Raw genomic sequence first — 20,005 nt, forward strand, 5'->3', positions numbered from 1 at the left:
ATACTACAAAAAACATCCCTCTAAGTATCCCTGATTTGTATACAGTGTGTGCATGTGTTTACAGTTTCCAAATGTTTTCCTTATTTTAACAATTTCTAACAGGACAATTTATTTTCAAGGATTTCATAGCAAATAAGAATATTGCAACTTCTGCTTGCAGTGGAATCCTAAGCAGCACTTATTCCTCGTAACTTTTTACCCAGTCCCCATATAAATCTTGATAACAGGCAGCCAAATCACTTGCTGAAAAGAGGTTCTTGTTCTGTTGAAGCCAACAGAGTGAAATGTTGTAATACGTGCTCTTATCATAAGTAGATTGTTAAATATACTTATTTTGGGAAGGACTGTAAAGAGTGTTATTTAGGATATGCTGTATTGGCACAGCCAAAGGGAGGGAGACATTTATTATCAGAATTTCATTGAAGGAATGTGTCAGAGGAGGAAGCAAGCAGTGTGTCAAACATTGTGGTCTGTTACCACAGGACAAGCAATAATACTAAATTTAGGGGTTGGAAGCAGAAGTTTAGGTTTGAGAAAGGACACCGATTTATGTAGTGACTGATCAAGGCTCATTGTGAATTCCCTCACTTGTGGTGTACTGTTAACTTGAACAGTGTGGCTGTCAGGTTGAAAACTGGTTTCTTGGGCTTTTGTGTGTGTCCTGACGATGAATAAGGGAGCAGGAAACCTTTTATACAGAGAAATCCCTTCAAAACCCATGGAAAATTCAGAGGTGAATATTAGAGATCACTCAGAGTAGGAGCAGAGTCCTGTTCCTTGTTCTGTCTGTAGGATGTGGCTCCCTGGGGAGTGACAGTGTTTGCCACTCTTGGAGCAGCAGATCAGTGTTTTAAGTACCTGCTTGTGATAACCAGAGATAAAAGCTGTTGCCAGAGGTCTTGTCAGTGGTTCTGGCAGCTCATCTGCTGTTGTCGCCTAATTGGGGCCTCCCTTCCCATGGATTTGGAGCTTTATCTGCTACAAATGATGTTTCTGTCCTCTCTGAAGCTCTGAGAAGGCAGCAGGGCTCTGTTTGCTTCTGTTACAAAGGTCCTTTGTAAACATCTGTATGAAGTGGCAGGTACAGGTAAATTCCAGGTTAGTTCTCTTGATTAGTTGGAGGAAATTTTGCACTACTTAGAAATTCTGAATTTGTTTTGATTCTATCCTTACTTTTAAGAAAGTTTGAAGGCATCTTTAATATGTGAGTAAATCTTAACTGTCATTTGTTGCTCAGCAGTTCTAATTCTCTTCTTCTTGCTTTTCAGATATGAATTAAGAATTCGGTATTTGCCAAAAGGATTTCTAAACCAGTTCACCGAGGACAAACCCACTCTAAATTTTTTCTATCAGCAGGTATGTTGAGTTCTACTACTTTGTCTTTTGCTGATTTTGCTCTGTTTGGAAGACTCTGGATTTGGTTTTGTGGGTGACACATCACTGTGGAAACAGAAACTGGAAAAAATTTAAGGTTGCATCCATAAAGCAGAAAGGGCACAAAGCCCATGACACCTTTCTCCTTGGGAAGCAGTGAGGAATATTTCCCAAGGACAAGGTAATTGTGCAGTTGTCTTAACTCAGATAAAATTGACTGTTGTTCCACTGGCTTCTTACAGTTAATTCACACTTTATGAAATTGTTGAAGTTCTTCATTTTTGCAAGTGTAAATAAGTGACAATTTCACTACAAACCATCAAATATTCATTCTGCTTGTATTGTTACGTTATTTTCCTGGTTTGAGGCTCTCTTATGGATCACTAGAACTGTATAATAGTCAAAGCTTATATAAATTAAGCACCTAAATTTTAATTTTGTTCAGTTAAATGATTTTAATCTGATCTTAGACTGAGAAGCTCACTGTAAAACTTTGTGGGGATGTCTTTTAGGGGCGTCAGGACTAGAATGGTTACCGTGTCCCCTAACTTTAACAAGCACAGTTGTACCCACATGTTCCTGTCTTAGGTGAAGACAGGAATATTTTATTTTTTTTACTGTGTAATGCAGTTTTTGTATTGATATATGATGGACTTCCCAGAAGACAATTCTTCTGCAGTGCTTCTCTGGACTTAGCATTGTGGTTTAACTGACCTTTGTGATATGTGGTTTCAGCCTAAAGATGTCTGGATTTTGGCAACTTTTTAGTACTGCCAGGGGTTCTTGTAGAAAAAACAAAATCATGTTCCTTATTCCTTTAGCAGGAAGTGACTTCCTTCATACTGGCTTTAAACACAGGAGGTCTGTGTTTCCTGTGAGGCAGAAGTGGGTGATGAGGTCCAAAATGATTTCCTGAACTCCGTCACTTACCTGTTCTAATACTTGGCAAACCTGCAGTGCCCTGTCACTTCTGCCTCAGAGAAGTGTTTCTTTCAGGCAAGGAATCTGAAATGCCACAGGAATATTTGTTAACATTCTAATTAAATTTGGAGATATCATTAGAAACAGATTAAGTAGCTCAGAATAGCAAGAAGGTTTGTGAAGGTGATTTGATAGGCAAAGCTGAGACCTGTGTGTGTCTGACAGTGCCCTGAATCCCAGTTCTGTTATAAAGTGAAGATCAGAGGTTCTTGTCTCCTTGCTCTGCACACCATCCCACTTATTTTCTCTTCCCCTTTTTTCTTCACCTTATCATGAGGTATTTCTAAATTCAGTTCTTTGTTTTGGGGTGCTGCAAGGTATTTGGGGCTCCGTTGTCATGGAAACCAGGTGCAGAACTTCTCAGAGCTGTCATTCTCTATCCGTGATTCTGTTTTGCTCCATAAACCTCACTTGGCCTCTTGGTTAAATTAGGACAATTGCTTTTATCTGATAAAGTGTTAAGGCAGCACCACTGATGTATTAAAAAAAGGCAAGAGAAGAATTTGGGCAGTAACACTGTGTCATAAGCCAGACCTACAACAGAGGGGGGGGTGAAAAAAACAAGGAAAGATGATTTTTCACATTCTGTTCCCGTGTCATTCATGCAGCATTTTAGCATCTTCTTTTGCTAACCACAGCTCTCAATCAGACACATCATGTCATATTTAGGCAAGAAAAACGGAATGTACAGAAATTGTACATACCTAGATATCTTGAGCTTTCTGCACAGAACTAACTGCTAGAGATAATGAACATAGGACTAAGTTACACAGTTTAAAAAATCCAACAGAAAGTGTTCTGTTGGTCAAGTTGGTTTTTGTAGATGTGAAAGTCAAATAAATTGCCTTGTGTGTTATAAATGAGAAAAAAATGAGAAAAAGATTTTTTTGAGGACCAGATGCTGCCTGTGACTTTCTTTTCAAGATGAGACTGGGAACCTATTGATGACTTGGTAACATCCAAACACATGTTGTCTGTCTTATTAAAAATGTACAGCATCACATTAAAAAGTTCATGGGGAAGGAAAAGAAACATGGTAACCTGTCACCCGTGGATTTTGGAAATGAAATTATTTTCTTGAATGTGAGCTGCAGAGCAGCAGCACTGTTGAAGGAGAAGCTGAAAGTTTAAATCCTCAAGTGATCTTCATCTTCCAGAAAGGCACAGAACATTTTGTAAGGATAAAAGTGTTACATTAATCGCTGTCAACAGACACAGTTTATTTACCCAGTTCACCCAAACCACAATCACCAGGCTGTTAAACCCCAAACTGGCACACGTTTGTGCCTCCACATGCATGACTTCTCCCATTCACTGCAGCGGGAGCGCTGCCCTGTGTAAATCCGTGCATTTCAGGCTTCTCATCTTGGACTTAATATGTCAAGTCATTACTTTATCCTTGTTTTTGATTGTTTTAAGGATTCCTGTGACCTTTCTTTGCTTTTGCATATTCTTTATTTCCAAGAGTCTTGAACAGATCAAGACCCGGTGCCCGCGTTTGTGGCTGCGATCGCGGCGGTCACTCTGCCATCTGCGGTGGGCGTGAGCTGCTCTAATTGGAAGTATAAAGCAGGGCACTTAATGAGACCTTTCACAGAGTGCCCCTGGTCTGCAATCTGTACAGCAAGGGATTAAAATCACTGTGTGCGCAGGAAGAAACCCACACAACTTGTTAATAACATCAGAATCGGTCCTGCTAGCATCGGTGCCACGTGGTGTGCTGAAGGATCCTGTGCTCAGGCTGCGCTCAGAGATGGGGGAGAGGCTGATGTGTGGAGTCATTCCCCTTGACTGGAGGAGTTGTGTGTTCAGGTCATGTCATTTTAAATCCCAGTTGAGAGCTCTGATCAACGGACTAATGCTAAAACTGTGTCTTTCTGTTTTGTTCCCGCTCTCTTTGGCAGGTGTCAGGGGTAGTGAGTGGCAGGTCTTCAGGTGTGTCTTCTCTTTTTTCCATCACTGGAGCATTTAGGTGGTGATTCTGCATTGACTGCATTACTCCCTTGGGCCCAACTGCTTACAATTTCAGCCAAATTAGGCAAATTGGATCCCACCCAGTGCTGTTGGAATTGTGGGGCTGAAGTATTCAAAAATCGGGAGAAGCCAGATTTATGGTTGCATGCACAGTTGGCAGATGCTCACTGCACAGATTTTACATGCCAGCCTTCAGTTGTGTCCCCTGATATTGAATAATCCAAACCTGAATCAAAGTGAACTCCAGTCCCACCCCCAAACCCTTAAACGTGACCTACAAAGGGTTCCTGAGTCAAAATACTGTGAGTTTTATCAAGAACTAACATCCTGTGTGTGTGCGTGTGCGTGTGTTCTGTTGACTCTTTTGTAAATCTCAGACTAAAGATAGCTGGTTGTTATATGATTTTTTTAACATTTTTCAGAGGAAACTACCGTAAAGGTGCAAAAGGAGAATAAAAAATTGTAGGTTTTGAGTAATTAAAGTGGAACTTCACCTTTTTCTTGTGCTTTTTGGGAGCACTTGTGGTTGCTTTAGGTAAGTGCTGGTGAAATTCACTGTGAGTGTCTTCCATTCCCTCTGTCCCAGTGACATGGCTGTTGGGAAGTGGAAATAAAGAAAACAGGCTTCTCTTTTGCCTTAGTGGCTGAGTGAGGAACGAAAGCCATATCTCAAATTGAGATAGAATACGGCTTTTTAAAGCATTCTTATAATGAGAATCAGACGTAAGCTACTTGAATTGCCTTCCTTTTATTGTGGGACAAGAGCCTGCACACATTTATCCTTGAATAACATGTTAGCCTGCAGTAATTGGAGATGGTTTATCCCTTGATGAAAAGGGAGTAAGCATCTGTACAGGGGGGTGGGGGCAGCTCTTGGGCATCAGCTGTTCCATTGTTGGTGTCCTTGTGCTTCAAACAGAAGACTTTTAAAGTAACTTTTTGGGGTTTTTTAGATCCCAACAAACAAGAAAAGGTTATTTTTATCAGTGTAGAATTAGTCTCTGCTGCCTCTTTTAGCCTGCAGTGTGGAGCTGCCCTGGAGATGTTCATATATATAATATATAATAGAGACCATAGCACTGAACTGTGTTTCAAATTTGCTTTTTAAAATGAGCTAAAGTTTGTGTAATGCACAAGAGAAAAATGGAGCTGAATTCTGTGCCACAAGGGCTGTATGTCTCATCAGACAAGTACAAGGTTCATTTTTATAGGAAAACTGTTTTTAAAAAGAGAAGATAAAAGTTATACTTTTTCTTATTAAAAAAAAAGGTAGAAAAAAGATCCTCTAAAAAGAAGAGGCAAAGTTTCTTGTAGACCAATGGCACTTTCTTGCTCTGTTTCTGTAGTGTCTGTAAAAATAATGCTCTTGCTTAAAATGTATTTCATTACATGAAAAATCTCTTTATATTGTGGCAGATAAATACATCATGCAAATTAAATTATTTTTATAACTCTGTCCCTGACATGTAGGAAATTTTAAGTCCAAGCAATTACTGTAATAACTTAATGATTAAAGTTTTATAAGGCTTAGGTGCCTGAGATGTAATTTGAAATGCAGGCTGGGAATTAGACTCTTTAACCTAATTAAATAACAACATCTCTTATATCCTAATAAAAATAGGAGACCTAAAGCAAATGACTTTGACAGGAAAAGCTTTGAGGGAAATCAAGGACACAGGGAGAAAAGCTGTCGTTTTTCATGATGTTGGCAGCCTGTTTAAAACAACAACAAAAAATCAAACCAGATCTTTCAGGAAGAGTTAATGGCTGACACATAAACTGTGCCCTACAGGGAGGTGGCAATAAATGTAAGAATTGCAGCTGCTTAAAAAGATACTAAAAAAATACAATTTTTAAAAAAATATATAAATCAAACTGGGCATCTTGTCTGCTCCTTACAGCTTGCAAGGGCAATTTTAAGGGAGATTTCCTTGACAGGGGTAGGTTTCTGAAGTTGCTGAAATTCACACTGCCCCATAAAGTACTTATTTTTTACATAAAACAATTGATTTACTCTTTCAAAACTTTGCTGATGTTCTTGTTTTAGGCCTTGCGGTTTGTATAGTTGTGGAGCTACTTTGATTATCTCCCAAATGTTGTGCCCCAGTGTCTGCCTTCCCTTAGCAGTGCTGTGTGGTAGGAATGTAAAACTTACTCCTGTTCCTTAACACCTCTTAAATGGTTACCCAAGCTCAGGCCAAAGAGAAAAGGCTGCCTTGGTTTAAAATTTCCACCTGTCAGACAGAGTGGTGAAAATAATCCTTGTGGGCTCTTTTGCAGTCATATGTGAATTGCTCTTAATCCAACATGATAAATTTAAGATGCTTGGGACAGGTTCCCATGTACTGACGTGAGGGTTATGTCTTTGTTAGTGGTCTGGTACAAAATGTTTCTCCAATTAGTGTATTAGGTTGTATATAACAAAAAAAAAAACCAAAAAACACCCACAACCAAAAACCAAAAATTTGATTCACGCTGATGCTTGGACTCATTTGTTCTGGAAAATCAAAATGCCGTGTCGGAGAGAAGTATAAAATTAGCTGAGAGCAAGGCCTGCTTAGTAGGCTGAGCCCTGTATGGCTCCCAGGAGTATAGTCCTACTTTGTGGAAGGTCTGCGAGGCAGCAGCGTCCCTTGCAGTGACATCTGGAGCTCGGCCCACTCGGACAGACGGGTCGTTTTTAGCCAGCCTGTCCCTAACAATGCCTCCTCAGAAGTTGGTTTCCCCCCCACCCCATCTCTAATGCCCTTATTATTAACAGAGGAGCTTCCAAAATTGGTTAGAGATGTCAAAGATCACCTCTAGATAATACAGAGACTGTGACCTTGGGAGAAGAGGAGGAGGAGCAGCTGAGGGCAGATGGCAGATGAATGTTATCCTGATACTGGATCTGGGCTTTTAACTCCCCTGGATGAGCCCAAAGCCCTAATTTTCCCTAATGTTGACTTATCTCCTGTAGCAAGTCTAATATTATCAGATGGGTAAATAGGGGTGGAAACACATATGTGTTTCCCTCCTGTCTGTATTTTAAAAACTACCATTATGATCATTAAGGTGGCTCCTAAAAATACTGATGACATTAGGAGCAGGCCTTGGGCTTTTGTGCATCTGGGGCTTCATTCAGAGCAGATGAGGCACAAATCTTACAGGGTTGATTCTGCATCAGATTTCTGAAGCTGTAGGTTGAGATCCTCTTCTTTCAAGCTGGTTATTTTGATTTTGTAGGGATGAAAATTCAGTGTCCTGCAGGAACTTGCTGTTGGGAAACAAGGATGGAGGAGCCACCTCCTTTTACAGTTTGGTGATGAGATATGAGCAGTTACACTGGGTGACTGTTCCACACTGACCCAGTGATGTGTGTCCCAGGGTACACTGCAGCATTTCTGTGGGCTATTGAATGCTACAAGAAGGATTACACTGGAAACCACAGAATATTTGAGATAGTTCTGTCTGGTGGGATATCACGGAAGAGCCGTGTCATGGATCATGGTGGATTTGTGTGTGGCACCTGCTGCAAGTGCAGGATGGAGACACATCTTTCGTTTTGGTTAGGAAATTGTGATGAAAACAAGTGTGCTCTATGCTTCAGTTTTTGTTCTGTCACATAAATGGTCCCTTATGTAGTTCCTTATAAGTAGAAAATCAGCTTTTCCCATGGATATATTGAGGTATTCTGGTCTTTCATGTTACAGAAGCTGGAATTGGTAAATTACAGGAATGTCTTTGGATTTTGGTAGGATAGATGTCACCAGAAGTGTTGTGTGTTAGTGTGAAACAAAGATCCTGGCTGAATTCAACCTCTGTGGCTGAGGTTGGATTACAACATACAAAACCAAACATAGAATCACCTGCCAGTGGTAGAAAATTTAATGTTTAGAAGAAAGTGCTAGAACACACCTGAGCTGTTGAAAACAAAGTAAGATAAATTACTGAGAATAAATAAACTATTGTGTATACAGGATGATTAAGAGGAATTGTATTTTTTTAGTATAAATGACACCAACTAAACAGAAGTATGTAATTTCTGAATATATAAAAGCACCAGCTACCAATATCTGTATAGAACAAATGGATAATGAGAAAATGATGTAATGTAAATCTTTGTTTTCCACGCTTCATTAAATGGTTATAATTACTATTCATGTGCTATATACTAAATGGAGTACAGAGGACATTTTGTTTCTTTGTTTGCTTATCTAAATATCTTATATGTTGTGATGATGATTTTTTTGGTTATGCACTTAACTCTTCAGGGGGTACTTAATCACTGAAGGGCTCTATAAATGCAGTTTTCAAAGCAATGCAAATTTGGGGGGAAAAAATAAAATAAAAAGGACTAAGTTGTGTAAGTAGGTCATAGACATTGAAAGAAAAGCCAGAAAAATAGATTGCTTATTTTTAAACTGTCCTCCTGAAAAATTGGAGATTATCCTGTGGGAAATTTCTTGGTACCATTAAATGAGCTGGCAAAGCTAGTGTAGTGGCTAATTATTGGTATTTGCCCTTTTTGAGACATCATTTGATAGTACTGTTGCTAAAGAATTTCCACAGTATTTACACTTGAAAACTCAGTGTGAAGTTTGATCATTTTATTTAATAATTTCTAAGGCTATAAACGAATTTAAACCTAAAATATCTTTTTAAGACACAGTACACAGGGTTTTTTTTAAATCCCTAAACTCCCGGAAAGCATTTACTAAGTTCAGAATTATTTTACTCTTGTTCTTAATAAAGAAATTAAATCCAGCATGGTGTTTTTATGAACTGCTTGTCAGCTTGGGTGAACCTTCTGAAATAGTGCAGCTGCATAAAAAACTCGTGTGCAGGAAAATGAAGCAGATGGCTTTTGAAAGTAGCAGCTGGTATAGAAAATACGAGGCCAGTGATAGATTTCTCCTTAAATCATGTGTGCTGGCATAGGGCTATTCTCTGGTTTCTCCATCTTCACAAACACGGGTTTCCCCCTGTCTCCAGTTTTTATTTTAAATTATTCTGTCTGGGATTTGCAACCCATTTCTGTAGCTGGGAAACTGCCCATTAGTTCCTAGTAAATTCTGAGGAGTTGGAAGTGGCACCATCAGTAATTTGCCCCTTCAAGTAAAAGAACAAGTATTTTACAGGTCTGACATCAGAAATGAAACAGGGCTTGTGTTTATGTGCCCATCTTCCATGTGGGAAAAGCTTTTCAGTTCACGGTTCAGTGTTCACCTCCTTTCTTTTGTTATGATGTCTTTTAACTTTTAATGCCCAAATGACTAGAGACAGAAGAGAGATCTGTGCTCTGGCTAAAAGGTGAAGAATAGTGATAGAAAATATTTTAAAAATATTGTTAAGACTAGAAAGTGAATAAAGTGAATTCTCATGGAATGTCAGGAAGTATGTTAGTGTGTTGGAGGATTGTGTTGGACTTCTAAGTCCTTGTTTGCTTTAAATACTACTCCCCTTTCTAAGCATGTATTCACTGAACACAGATGTTGTATGTTGGGGGTGGGGGTGACAATTTTGTTTTCCCTTTTATTTTGTCAGAACACGTTAAAGACTTTTCCTACTTCCAAGAGGTGCATTTATGTTTGGCATTCCTGTTTTCCTCACCTTGCATCCCTTCCTTGTAGTGCACTGTTTGTAGCTGTTGTGACCAAGAAGTTGGCTCCAAATGTGAGGTGTAGGCCACACTTTAATTCTTTTTTGCCAGCCTGTGAATGAGCAAGTGCAGGTACAGTTGCTTCCCCTACCCCTGACACTGCCCTAGTGCTCATCTGGAAGCCTGGAGCAGTTTGCATTTCCATTATACCATGTTTAATGGAACTTAAGTACACTAATCCTTTCCCCCCAAAGCATACACCTGCTTGACTGTAAATCTGATTTAAACTTGTTAGAACATTTAAAAAAAAAATAATCCGAGGGAAGAGGTGTTTGAAATCAACACCACAGTTTGCAGCAAGAAATTATTTTGGTCTCTCCTCCTTTAAACTGTTTTCCAGTATATTTTTCCTTGTGAGTTCAGATAAGCACATTATGCTGGAATGCAAAAGGAGTAAGTCAGTGGAAGCAGGTGTGTTGTAAGCAACATATACCCAAGTGATTCACTCCAGGCATCATATTTTGGGCGTTTGATTGTTAACAAATTAAAAGTATGTAGGCTTTTAGCTGTGTGACAGTTGAATTCATAATCCTGGTGTAAATCCAGGTGTTTGCCTTGTTAATTTGGCACCTTTTTATTGCTGTAATATTGTGACCATGAAGTATTTGAGATTACTACAGACTTCATGTAGTTTTATCATAGAGTATGTGTGTGTGTCTCTATATATATGTGTGTGTGTGTGTGATGTCTCTCTTGATGTACTCGTGAGCCTTCCTCCAGGCCTTGCACGCTGGTAACTGAATTTCCAAGGCATAAAGGTCTGCACGTACCACCAAGGAGGGCAGTTCTGCAGGTGTAACATGAACTCAGAGATAACAGGATCTCCAAACCCCCAGGGATCAGGATTCATTCCCTCTTAACATGTGAATTTGTAATAAACAGAAAAAAAAACTGATAGGTTTTGTTAGATCTGTAAGAGTTCAGTTTTTTGTCTTTGTGTGTATATAGGCTTTATACTCTTGAAAGTGGGGCCTTTTTTGTCTGAAACAGACAGAAAATATTCTCATTTCTCTCATTTAATTATATTAACAATAATAATAATAATAAAAGTTATAATTGAGCAAACACAAAAGACTTCTAGGAACACACTGCCTGTGGCAGTGCACTTAATTAGCATTAAATTATCTCTTGTATCTCTTCCACTTAATATTTGTTCAGGCTTTTTCCTTAGGAGGTTGTGCTGAACCTCTTACAAAAATTCTTATCTAACCTCTGCACGAGCATTAGTTCATGCATGAATCTGATACCATCTCAAAGAGAATAGTCAAGCGAAATTAAAGGTGATAAGAGAGGTTCTCATTAGTATTCTGGGAGTAGAAATTGAATCTGCTGGGTTTTTTTCTTAGTGAAAGTTAAAGAACGTGTGCGGGCAGGTTTCTGAAAAAAGATAAAATTAATTCCTTCTATCAATTTATTATCTCTGCTGTCCGTAATAGGACACTGCTCAATCTAGACCACTAGATTATGGACAGAGGCTTCCTGAAGCTTATAATCTCTTAGCATACCTTCCAGAATTTAAACACCAAAATAAATAGGTGTTTATAATGTAAAATACTTATTTTTTCTTCCAAAATGTTGGACTGGGGGAGGGTCTTTTAAATTTTCTTAGTCCTCAGTTCTGGTGCCTGTGATTTCAGGGTCAAACTGAGGAAAACATGACTGGAATTTGTGAAAGCTCACAAGCCAGAGGGCACGAGGAAATAAACCCCAAAATGTTTGGTAATGTTGCTTTTTTATTTATGGAATAGTAGTTTTGTGAGGCTGGCAGCATTTTAAAATCACGTTTGCATGACACTGGAGATGTTCTTAAGCTGTTTAGTTTAACAAATGAAGTACTTGAGTACTGGGATCCTCAAGGCAACGAGCTGTGGAGATAAATGAACACACATTTGATCATGATACAGTGGGCCTCAAATTAGCATAGTTTCTGCAAGGGGAAGTTTTATAGGTCAGGACTGAAAAAATACTTTTCTACTGCCAGTTCTTTTTGGTGTCTGAATACCTCAAGGAATGGATGGGTAACAGTTCTGAAATTTCCTGGTAATGCAAAATTGTTGAAATGGTTCAAAAAATTGTAAGTCTAGTTAAAAAAAAAAAGTTTAATTAAATATAAGTGATCTGGGCAATGAGTATTTGATTTGGGTGGATGTAATGCTGGCTAGGGATTTTTTGAACAGGTGTGTGCTTTTTAAATGAAGTAACTTAGGCAGTACATGAAGGTGAATTCTCAAGAAAAAGATGGGAGAACTTCTGGAATATGAGTATCCATATGTGATCTTAACTCAATACAGAAATTTGCATCTTCAGTTTGTTTCTTCCTCTGGAAATATCCCCATGTAGACCTGAGGATGAGGAGTGCTGTGCTGATATTTGACACCAATGTATGGTTGCAGAGGTCATTTATAGCAGTAACATGGAGCCTGAAAACTACATTCCTGATTTCCCTGCTCTGAGCTTGGGTCTGACAGTTTTAGTGCAGGACCAGTTTCTTGTCCTTACCGATGATCAGAAGTTCAGATTTAATTGTCTAAGTTATTATGTCGTGCTATTTATAGAATCATAGAATTATTTAGGTCGGAAGAGACCTCAGGTATCATTGAGTCCAACCATTAACCCATCACTGCCAGATCCAACACTAAACCACCTCCCCAAGTGCCACATCCATCCTCTTTTTGAACACTTCCAGAGATGCTGATTCCACCACTTCCCTGGGCAGCCTGTTCCAATGCCTGAGCACCCTTTCAGTGAAGATATTTTCCCTAATATCCAGTCTGAGCCTCCCCTGGTACAGCCTGAGGCCATTTCCTCTCATCCTAATTTATCCGTTGTGGTTTGTAAATTATTTAATAAGTTAGAGATGTTTCATCCTTTGGAGCAGGGACTGTGTACTTTGCTAACTCAGGACTCTCTGCACTCAGGGACCCTCATGGTTTTGAATGAAAATACAGAATCAAGACATCCTGACTTCCTGGAAAATGCATCTTTCAGTTTATATCACTTAAAGCCATTGGAATTATCAAATATATAATATGTCTGTGGTTTGTGGTTGACTTTTTCTTTTAACCTTCAATCAGATAAACCTTTTTAAATGTTACCAGAAAAATTCAAAATGAAGACTGTTTCACATGGGAGGTTGTTTGTTGGTTTTGATTTTTAATTGTGAGCATAATGGAGAGGAGAATTATGAATTCTGCGTATTTTGTATACTATTACCATGGGAATACAGAATTATTATTTCCATATGTGTATACAAATAGCACACTACATGATGCTGAAGGACAATTATTCTCCTGTCTCATTAGTATTTGCAGGAATTGAATTGAGAAGAGCTAAAAGCTCATTGTTTTGTCATGTTGAGTTCCTGTATGAATTCAAATGCAAGAAGATTTTTTTTTCCTCACATTTCAGCTGTCGTAGTAATTCATTTTCTCACTCTTGCACAGTTTATCATATTTCTTCTTTCACATCTTTCAAAAACAAATTAAAGCTTTTCATGCAGTTTAGAACCAGGAAGGTCTCAGGGTTTCTAGTCTGGGGCTGGATGCAGCTGCCACCCCGTGCTAAGGGAGTGCTGTGGTGGATGCTCACATTAGGAGGAGGATGCTGACTAGAGAGGACTTCCAGCTGTTGAATCCACAGCTGTACTTCCTTATCTTTGAAATCATGAATTTCATAGCAGTAGTAGTTTGAAATAGTTTTCCTCACAACTTATCATCACTCAAAAAACCCATTTTGTGAAATGTGTTGCTTTCATAGTGTATCATCTTCTCTTTGATCTGCAAGTCAGTCATGTGGATTTTTGTGACATTTTGGGGCTTTCTGCAGCTTTACGGTCTTAGGCTTTAGGATCTCAATAGCAACTTCATGATTTCATAGAGGATACCATGAGCTGTTAAGGAAAAGCTGTACTTCTGCAGAGATTTGTTACTGGGGAAAAGCACCTGTTGTGCAAAAGAGTGAAGTTCTTCAGCACTGGTTCTGTTCTCTCTTACTGTCTGGTGTTTTTTTGCTGTTGTTGTTGTTATTATTAGTTACTGTATAAATTATTCCAATGTGCTGAAAATATTACCTCAAAAAAGTAGGATTCTGCCTACATCGATGTTGGTAAATAAGACTACTCCAGGACACGTGATGAGGCTTTAAAGTATTTCCTGCTATAGATGGTGACCATCTAGTTTCACTCTTGGTGGTTCTTCTCGTTAGTTCAGGCATTATTTTAGGTCAGCGTGCGGTACAATTTGCACATAATACTCTTTTCACTTCTGTTTTTATTTTCACTGTAATGCCCGGGCATTTGTCAGTTTTATTTTTATATTTAGATCCACCTACAAAATAAAATCCTTTTGCCCAAGATGGTTCAAGAACACAGCCTTCCTTCTCATAGCCTGAATGCAGGTGCAACCACCTGCTCAGCCTCCTGTGAAGATTCTGATTGTATTTAATAAAACATAGATAATATTGACCTAGGTAAAGAATTTTTAAATCAAGTTCATTGTGGTTGAAATGGGTTTCTTACTAAAGTGCAGCTCATTTGTGGAGAATATGAAAGTAATTTCTTTTTTCCCTTCATGCACTGTGAATAGTCATTCAAAAAAAAATTAAGATGTATTTATTTTAAAGTAGTTTGGGCAGTGTTTTAGTCTGTGTTGGAACTGACCTTTCTGTGATGCCTACCTGCTTCTTTTGCTGTAGGTGAAAAATGACTATATGTTAGAAATAGCAGATCAAGTGGACCAGGAAATTGCTTTGAAACTAGGTTGCCTTGAAATCCGGTAAGTTGATAATTTAATTTATTATTCAACATCTTTCTGACAGAATATATACATTAATTTTGAAACTGCTTATAGTTAATCAATTTCTGACCAGTAGAGTTGAATAAAACATCATAAGACTTTTTTTTGCTACAAAGTAATTTGAAGAAAAACTGAATAGACTGTATTTTAACCAATTTCTAGTGGTTTTTAAATTAACATTATTTTTAAACTTTAATTAATTACATCTTGATGCTGCCTTTTGGGTGAATTCATCTGAATAATTCAAAGGCCTGTAGAGAACATTGAAGTATGCTCAAAAAAAAAAAATGCATCTGTGGTGTTATTTAGCAAATAGTCTTGTGATTCTGCATATATAAATCCTACAGCTAAAGAATGTAATTATAGATAAATGCTGCTACCTTTCCTCTCTGTATTTACTCAATTTTTAATGTGCTGTTTTGGAATGATTAAATCTTAAGGATCCTTTTGGGTGTTTTTGATGTTCTTGTCAACTGTATAGACAGCTGGAAAATAAAGATAAATATATCAGATTAAGAGATCCTTGAGAGAGTTCCCAGCTTTGAAATGCATGTGTTGGGTTTTGCTAATTTATGGAGAATTTCAAGCCTGAAACATTTGCTTTAGTTCTGCTGATGTCTCGAACAGGGAGATTAAGGAAGAAGTAAAATTGATAAGAAATGAATGACAAATGTAAACTTGTTAGCAGAGAATAAAAGTGTCCTTTGAACAGTATTTTCCAAATTAACCCAAAATTTAGGCTTATGAAATTGCCCAGGTATCACAGGAGAACCTGATGTCTTTGTTATAAGTTTTGCTGGTCGCCCCAGAGCAAACAAAAATTCTTTGTGTAATTGGGAGCTCCTCACAAAATCCTTGGTGCCTCATTTCGAAACAAGTAATGAGTACAATAATCTGTGATTGTGTTGTCAGCCAAGTCCTGCTTTCCCTGTTTCGAAAGCTGTGGCTCCTCAGAACATTTTCATGAGACATTTCTAGTAGATGACTGCTTAGACTCTTACCCTGAGCCTTCCTGGTCCACTTTCTCCGTGGAAACGACAGCCCCAGCCTTCTCCTGACAACAGCTTATCTTATTTACTAGTTTGGTTTTTTAATGTGAATATGCCTGGATTGAAACAGTAAAGTTTTCATTGTGCCCTGCTTCCTCTGGTTCTCCCTGTTCCATGTACAGAGTCCTCTTGTAGGTGGAGAAGAGCTGCTGAGGGGCAGGTTGGGTCACTTCTTTTGTTAGCAGCGGTGGTTTGAAGTGGTTCTGAAAATGCAATTAATTTGTAAAATAAGTATCTGTTTAGGTAGAAGAATAATGTACTGCTATTTATATTGTAATTCATTCTGGCAGTGTTTTCTGATGGTAAGTGAAAGATTTGACTAAATTGACGTTGTAGTTTTTAGGCTGGATCATCCAATAATTGTTGCTTTCAAATATTTTTCCTGACTTCAGGAGGTCCTACGGAGAGATGAGAGGCAATGCGTTAGAAAAGAAGTCCAACTATGAAGTGTTAGAGTAAGTATTGTGTTCTGGCTTGAGGTTTGAACTCTCTTCTTTCATCAGGAACATTAAATTCAGTTCAATAGCAGAACATTTTTGCTGTAGTTTTTAATTCCAAGTGTGTTGAGATGCTTTAAGAAAATGATGATGAAACCTGAAAGTGTAGAAGTAGGAAGAGCATCTTTAACTGTGGTCCAATGAAACAGGTTTGGAGTTGTTTGAACTTGGCTTATTATGATTTTTAGCAATTTTGCTAATGCTTATGGGGTTCCTCAACTCTAGTTCTAAGGTGATTTTGTTCCTAAATGTGTTTCTGTGCCCAGTTGCATTCCTCAGTGGTCATTCATCTGTGGCAAAGTTCGAGTTACTTGAAAATGTTTGTGGTATTGTTTTTCCTTGTTTGCCCAGTTTGCATTTTCTGAGTTGTGACTTTGCAATTAACAAGTTCATTATTTATCTGTGTATCCCAAATTTTAAGAGGACCAAGAAGCATCCTTATACTGAGAGTATTTTGGCTGCTTAATCATGTGGTACAGGAGATGGCTGCAGTTCAGACAAACCAAAGTCCTTTAGAAGCTTCAGGAATTGAAAACTGGGTATATTTGTGTTTATACAGTGGAATGAGTTTCAGACATTTGTGCACCAGTGATATGCTCGTCACTACTAATTACCTTTGTGAAAAGATGCTGTACAGTTTAACATAAAATTGGGATAAAAGGTTGGTGCAGCAATCAAGTCTCTATTTTTTTCTCTTATTTTTAATGACAGTGTGTGCTAACTTTTAGAGGTGTGAAATTAGAACATTTGGAGGTGGAAGTTAGGATTTTACATCACAGTCAGTTCACAAGGATTTTTGAGGAAATTGTATGATTGTAATAAAAAGATAACTTTGATGAATTGATTGCTTATCTGTAGAGTAGCTGGTGTTTCTGTAGTGCTCCTCTATCTATGTGGGATTTTTAAAGCCTTAGTTTTGTTTGAATTAGGGGTATTTTTTTAAGGACTTTAGTTTTTTGTCTGTAGTCACTAGTAGAAATATCCTGGAGTTGAGAAGCAAGATGTGATTTTTTTGAGATATAGCTGGGAGAAATGAAAAACACCTTCAACTGACTATAGTATAGATAATTACAAGCTAATAAGAGTCTGCAAAACATGCCAATGATTACCAAAATGTACTAATTTGATCTTACCACCTTAGTAGCCCATAAGATCGAATCTTCGTTTGCGAAGCCCAGCCATGAGTTGAGTAGCCCATAAAGATTTAACTACACAAGAAATATTTATTGCTCAAGAGAGGCTTTTTGATAATTTTTGAGGGGGGCTGCTAGTTTTAGTACATCATGAGGCACTTAACCAGCTGAGAACAATTTTTAAATGGGCTTTTTTTTTTCATTGTGTGTGATTGCTCCTTGCCTGTCTTTGTCAGATGTCTATTTGATGTATATTTGTCTTTGATCAGATTGTCATACAAAGCCAGATCTGGATGGGAAATGGTAGATAGAATCAAACTGTTAAGTAGCCTTTAATAGTTGGGCCTTCATGGAATGAAAGAAGAATTCTTTCATAATAAATGTGAAGCCTGTTAACATAGAACAGGGATAATTACAACTACAGAAATGGGAGCTATAGGAAGGAACAGCTGCAGCCACAATTTGGTAAAAAGGATGTTAAAGTGTATTATGTTAATCTAATGTTACTTTGTTGTTGTAACTTCAATTGAGTTAAAAAAATACAAACAAAGATATATGTTGCCTAAAGCTGCTTATCATTATATGACAAGCGGCATCATCTATTTGCAGTTGTTTTATTAATCCTATTGAACTTTATACATTAAAAATAAAAGAATTTACATTTAAGCCCACAAGAAGGCTGGAGTAGATGAGGTTAAACACAAAGCTGTAGTATTGCTGTATGAACCAGGATCTCATTATCTCTTGCTGGCAATCAGAAACCAGATGACTGAGTTGGTGTCTCCCTTGCTGACCATTTCACCCCCACGCAGCACAGCTGGGCAGGAGTGTGTAGGTTGTGTGTTTAAAACTGTTTGTATGTTCCAATTTCCTGTGTTTATTCTCTTATTTATAGGTATCCATAGGTTGTTGTGGAGCAGGGCATTAAATCTTTGTGGTTGTTACGTTAAATTCTCCTCCGGTAAATAAATTTGCGATCTCAGCTAAACACTGTTTTATTAATAAATTTTAATTATTAAGAGTTGTGGTCCATTGTACTCTGCATAAGAATTTCTTAATTTGTTGCACTCAGATCAGTACAAAAGGCCACTGTACAACTTGTTTTAGTAATGGGTCAAATGAGATTGTCACAGCCAGGTGCTGCAGGACTGTTAAGATGTGGAATACTGGGGTGATGTAGGGGCTTCGTTTCAAAAACACCATCTCTCCCTCAAATGCCTAGTGTTAAACTAATATATCCCTTGTCAAAATGTCTTTGCATATTACTGAGATGGTAATAGTGTGTGAGATTCATTGTAACTGTGTGGGATGATAAACTGCATATCATTTGCATTTGAGAAGAAATGCATCAAAGGAATTAACATTTATGGAAGTTTTATAATCTTGCAGCTTACTGTCATTGCACAGATGCCAGTGTTCGTGTGCACAGGAACGTTCTGCTCCTCTTAGCTGAGGATGTTTTTGGTATAGAATTGTGTACTGCTCATCTTCAGAGAGCTTTAAAAATACCCTGGTTTATTCTCTTTTGAGAGAGCTTTTTATATTGACTTTAATGTTGGCTTTGTTCTTGTGCCGTTAGGTAGCAGTAAATAAATCCTGAATATCTCTGCTTGCTAAAGGCCTTTTCTTTCTTTGCCAAAAGTAAGAATTCCAGATGTATTTCTGTATATGTTCAAAGCATGGAAAGCTTGCTTTCATACTTGTTCCAGAAGCAGATAAGAGTGTTTGAAAGAGATGGTAACCTCTTAAATTGAAAGGGAAAAAAATCAGTAACACCTTTGAGAGGCAAAGGATATAAATTTTTTTCCTATTTACACTTTTCACTTAGTTTTTCCTTCTTTACACACAGATTTTTTGCTAATACTGTAGTTCATGGTCACACAATGTTTTTACACCTGGTTGTACAGAGGTCATCTTCTGCACCAACATATCCCTGGCAACTTCTCAAGGACTTATTTTGAAGCTCATGTTTAGTTGTAGTGGAACAAACACACCTTAGACCTAAACTGCGTGCTGCACATGACACAAATGTTTAATCTAATGGCTCTGCTTTTCAAACCAGGGCTACACACCTAAGTGTGAAGGTGAGCTCCATGTAATTTAGTTTGCAGCATTCAAGCCAACAGGCAGAATTAGGATCCTGACTTACAAATACAAAAAGTGAGATTATATGGAAGAAAAAAACTGCGAATTTAAACGCTGGATGGTCCATATGAGGAAAAAATGACAGTAGAAATTTAAAGAGACTTTAATTATAGTTCTTCAGTGGGTAAAACAGTAGTGGAATGGCAGTCAACATGCTTAGTGAGGTGATATCATGAGGATTCCTATATGGATTCCTGGATTCTTTAGGCCAGGTTGGGGCTCTGGTCAACTTGATGTAGTGGAAGGACTAGATGGTCATTAAGGTCCCTTCCAACCCAAAGCATTCTGTGAGTCTGTGTTGTGTCTCCTACTCCATTCTGATAGGGGTTTATCAGTTTTCCATTTTCATGTTGCTCCCTCTTCACCTGAATAAGAATAGTTTTTCAATACTCTTTAAATTTTTAAAACATTTACAAAG

At 38.0% G+C, this 20,005-nt stretch overlaps 1 protein-coding gene across 16 annotated transcripts in view; it reads left to right on the forward strand.

The window, feature by feature from the left end:
* The window catches only part of PTK2 (protein tyrosine kinase 2), a 191,183-nt gene that overhangs the window by 100,535 nt on the left and 70,643 nt on the right, over positions 1 to 20,005 (forward strand). For all 16 annotated transcript variants that reach the window (XM_064643988.1, XM_064643996.1, XM_064643842.1 and 13 more), the window contains 3 exons: positions 1,269 to 1,356; positions 14,663 to 14,742; positions 16,205 to 16,267. In XM_064643988.1, the coding sequence (XP_064500058.1) occupies positions 1,269 to 1,356; positions 14,663 to 14,742; positions 16,205 to 16,267 (231 nt within the window). The remainder of the gene's footprint in view (positions 1 to 1,268; positions 1,357 to 14,662; positions 14,743 to 16,204; positions 16,268 to 20,005) is intronic.

The sequence above is a fragment of the Pseudopipra pipra genome, chromosome 1 (assembly GCF_036250125.1).
Source record: "Pseudopipra pipra isolate bDixPip1 chromosome 1, bDixPip1.hap1, whole genome shotgun sequence".
Taxonomy (NCBI): Eukaryota; Metazoa; Chordata; class Aves; order Passeriformes; family Pipridae; genus Pseudopipra; species Pseudopipra pipra.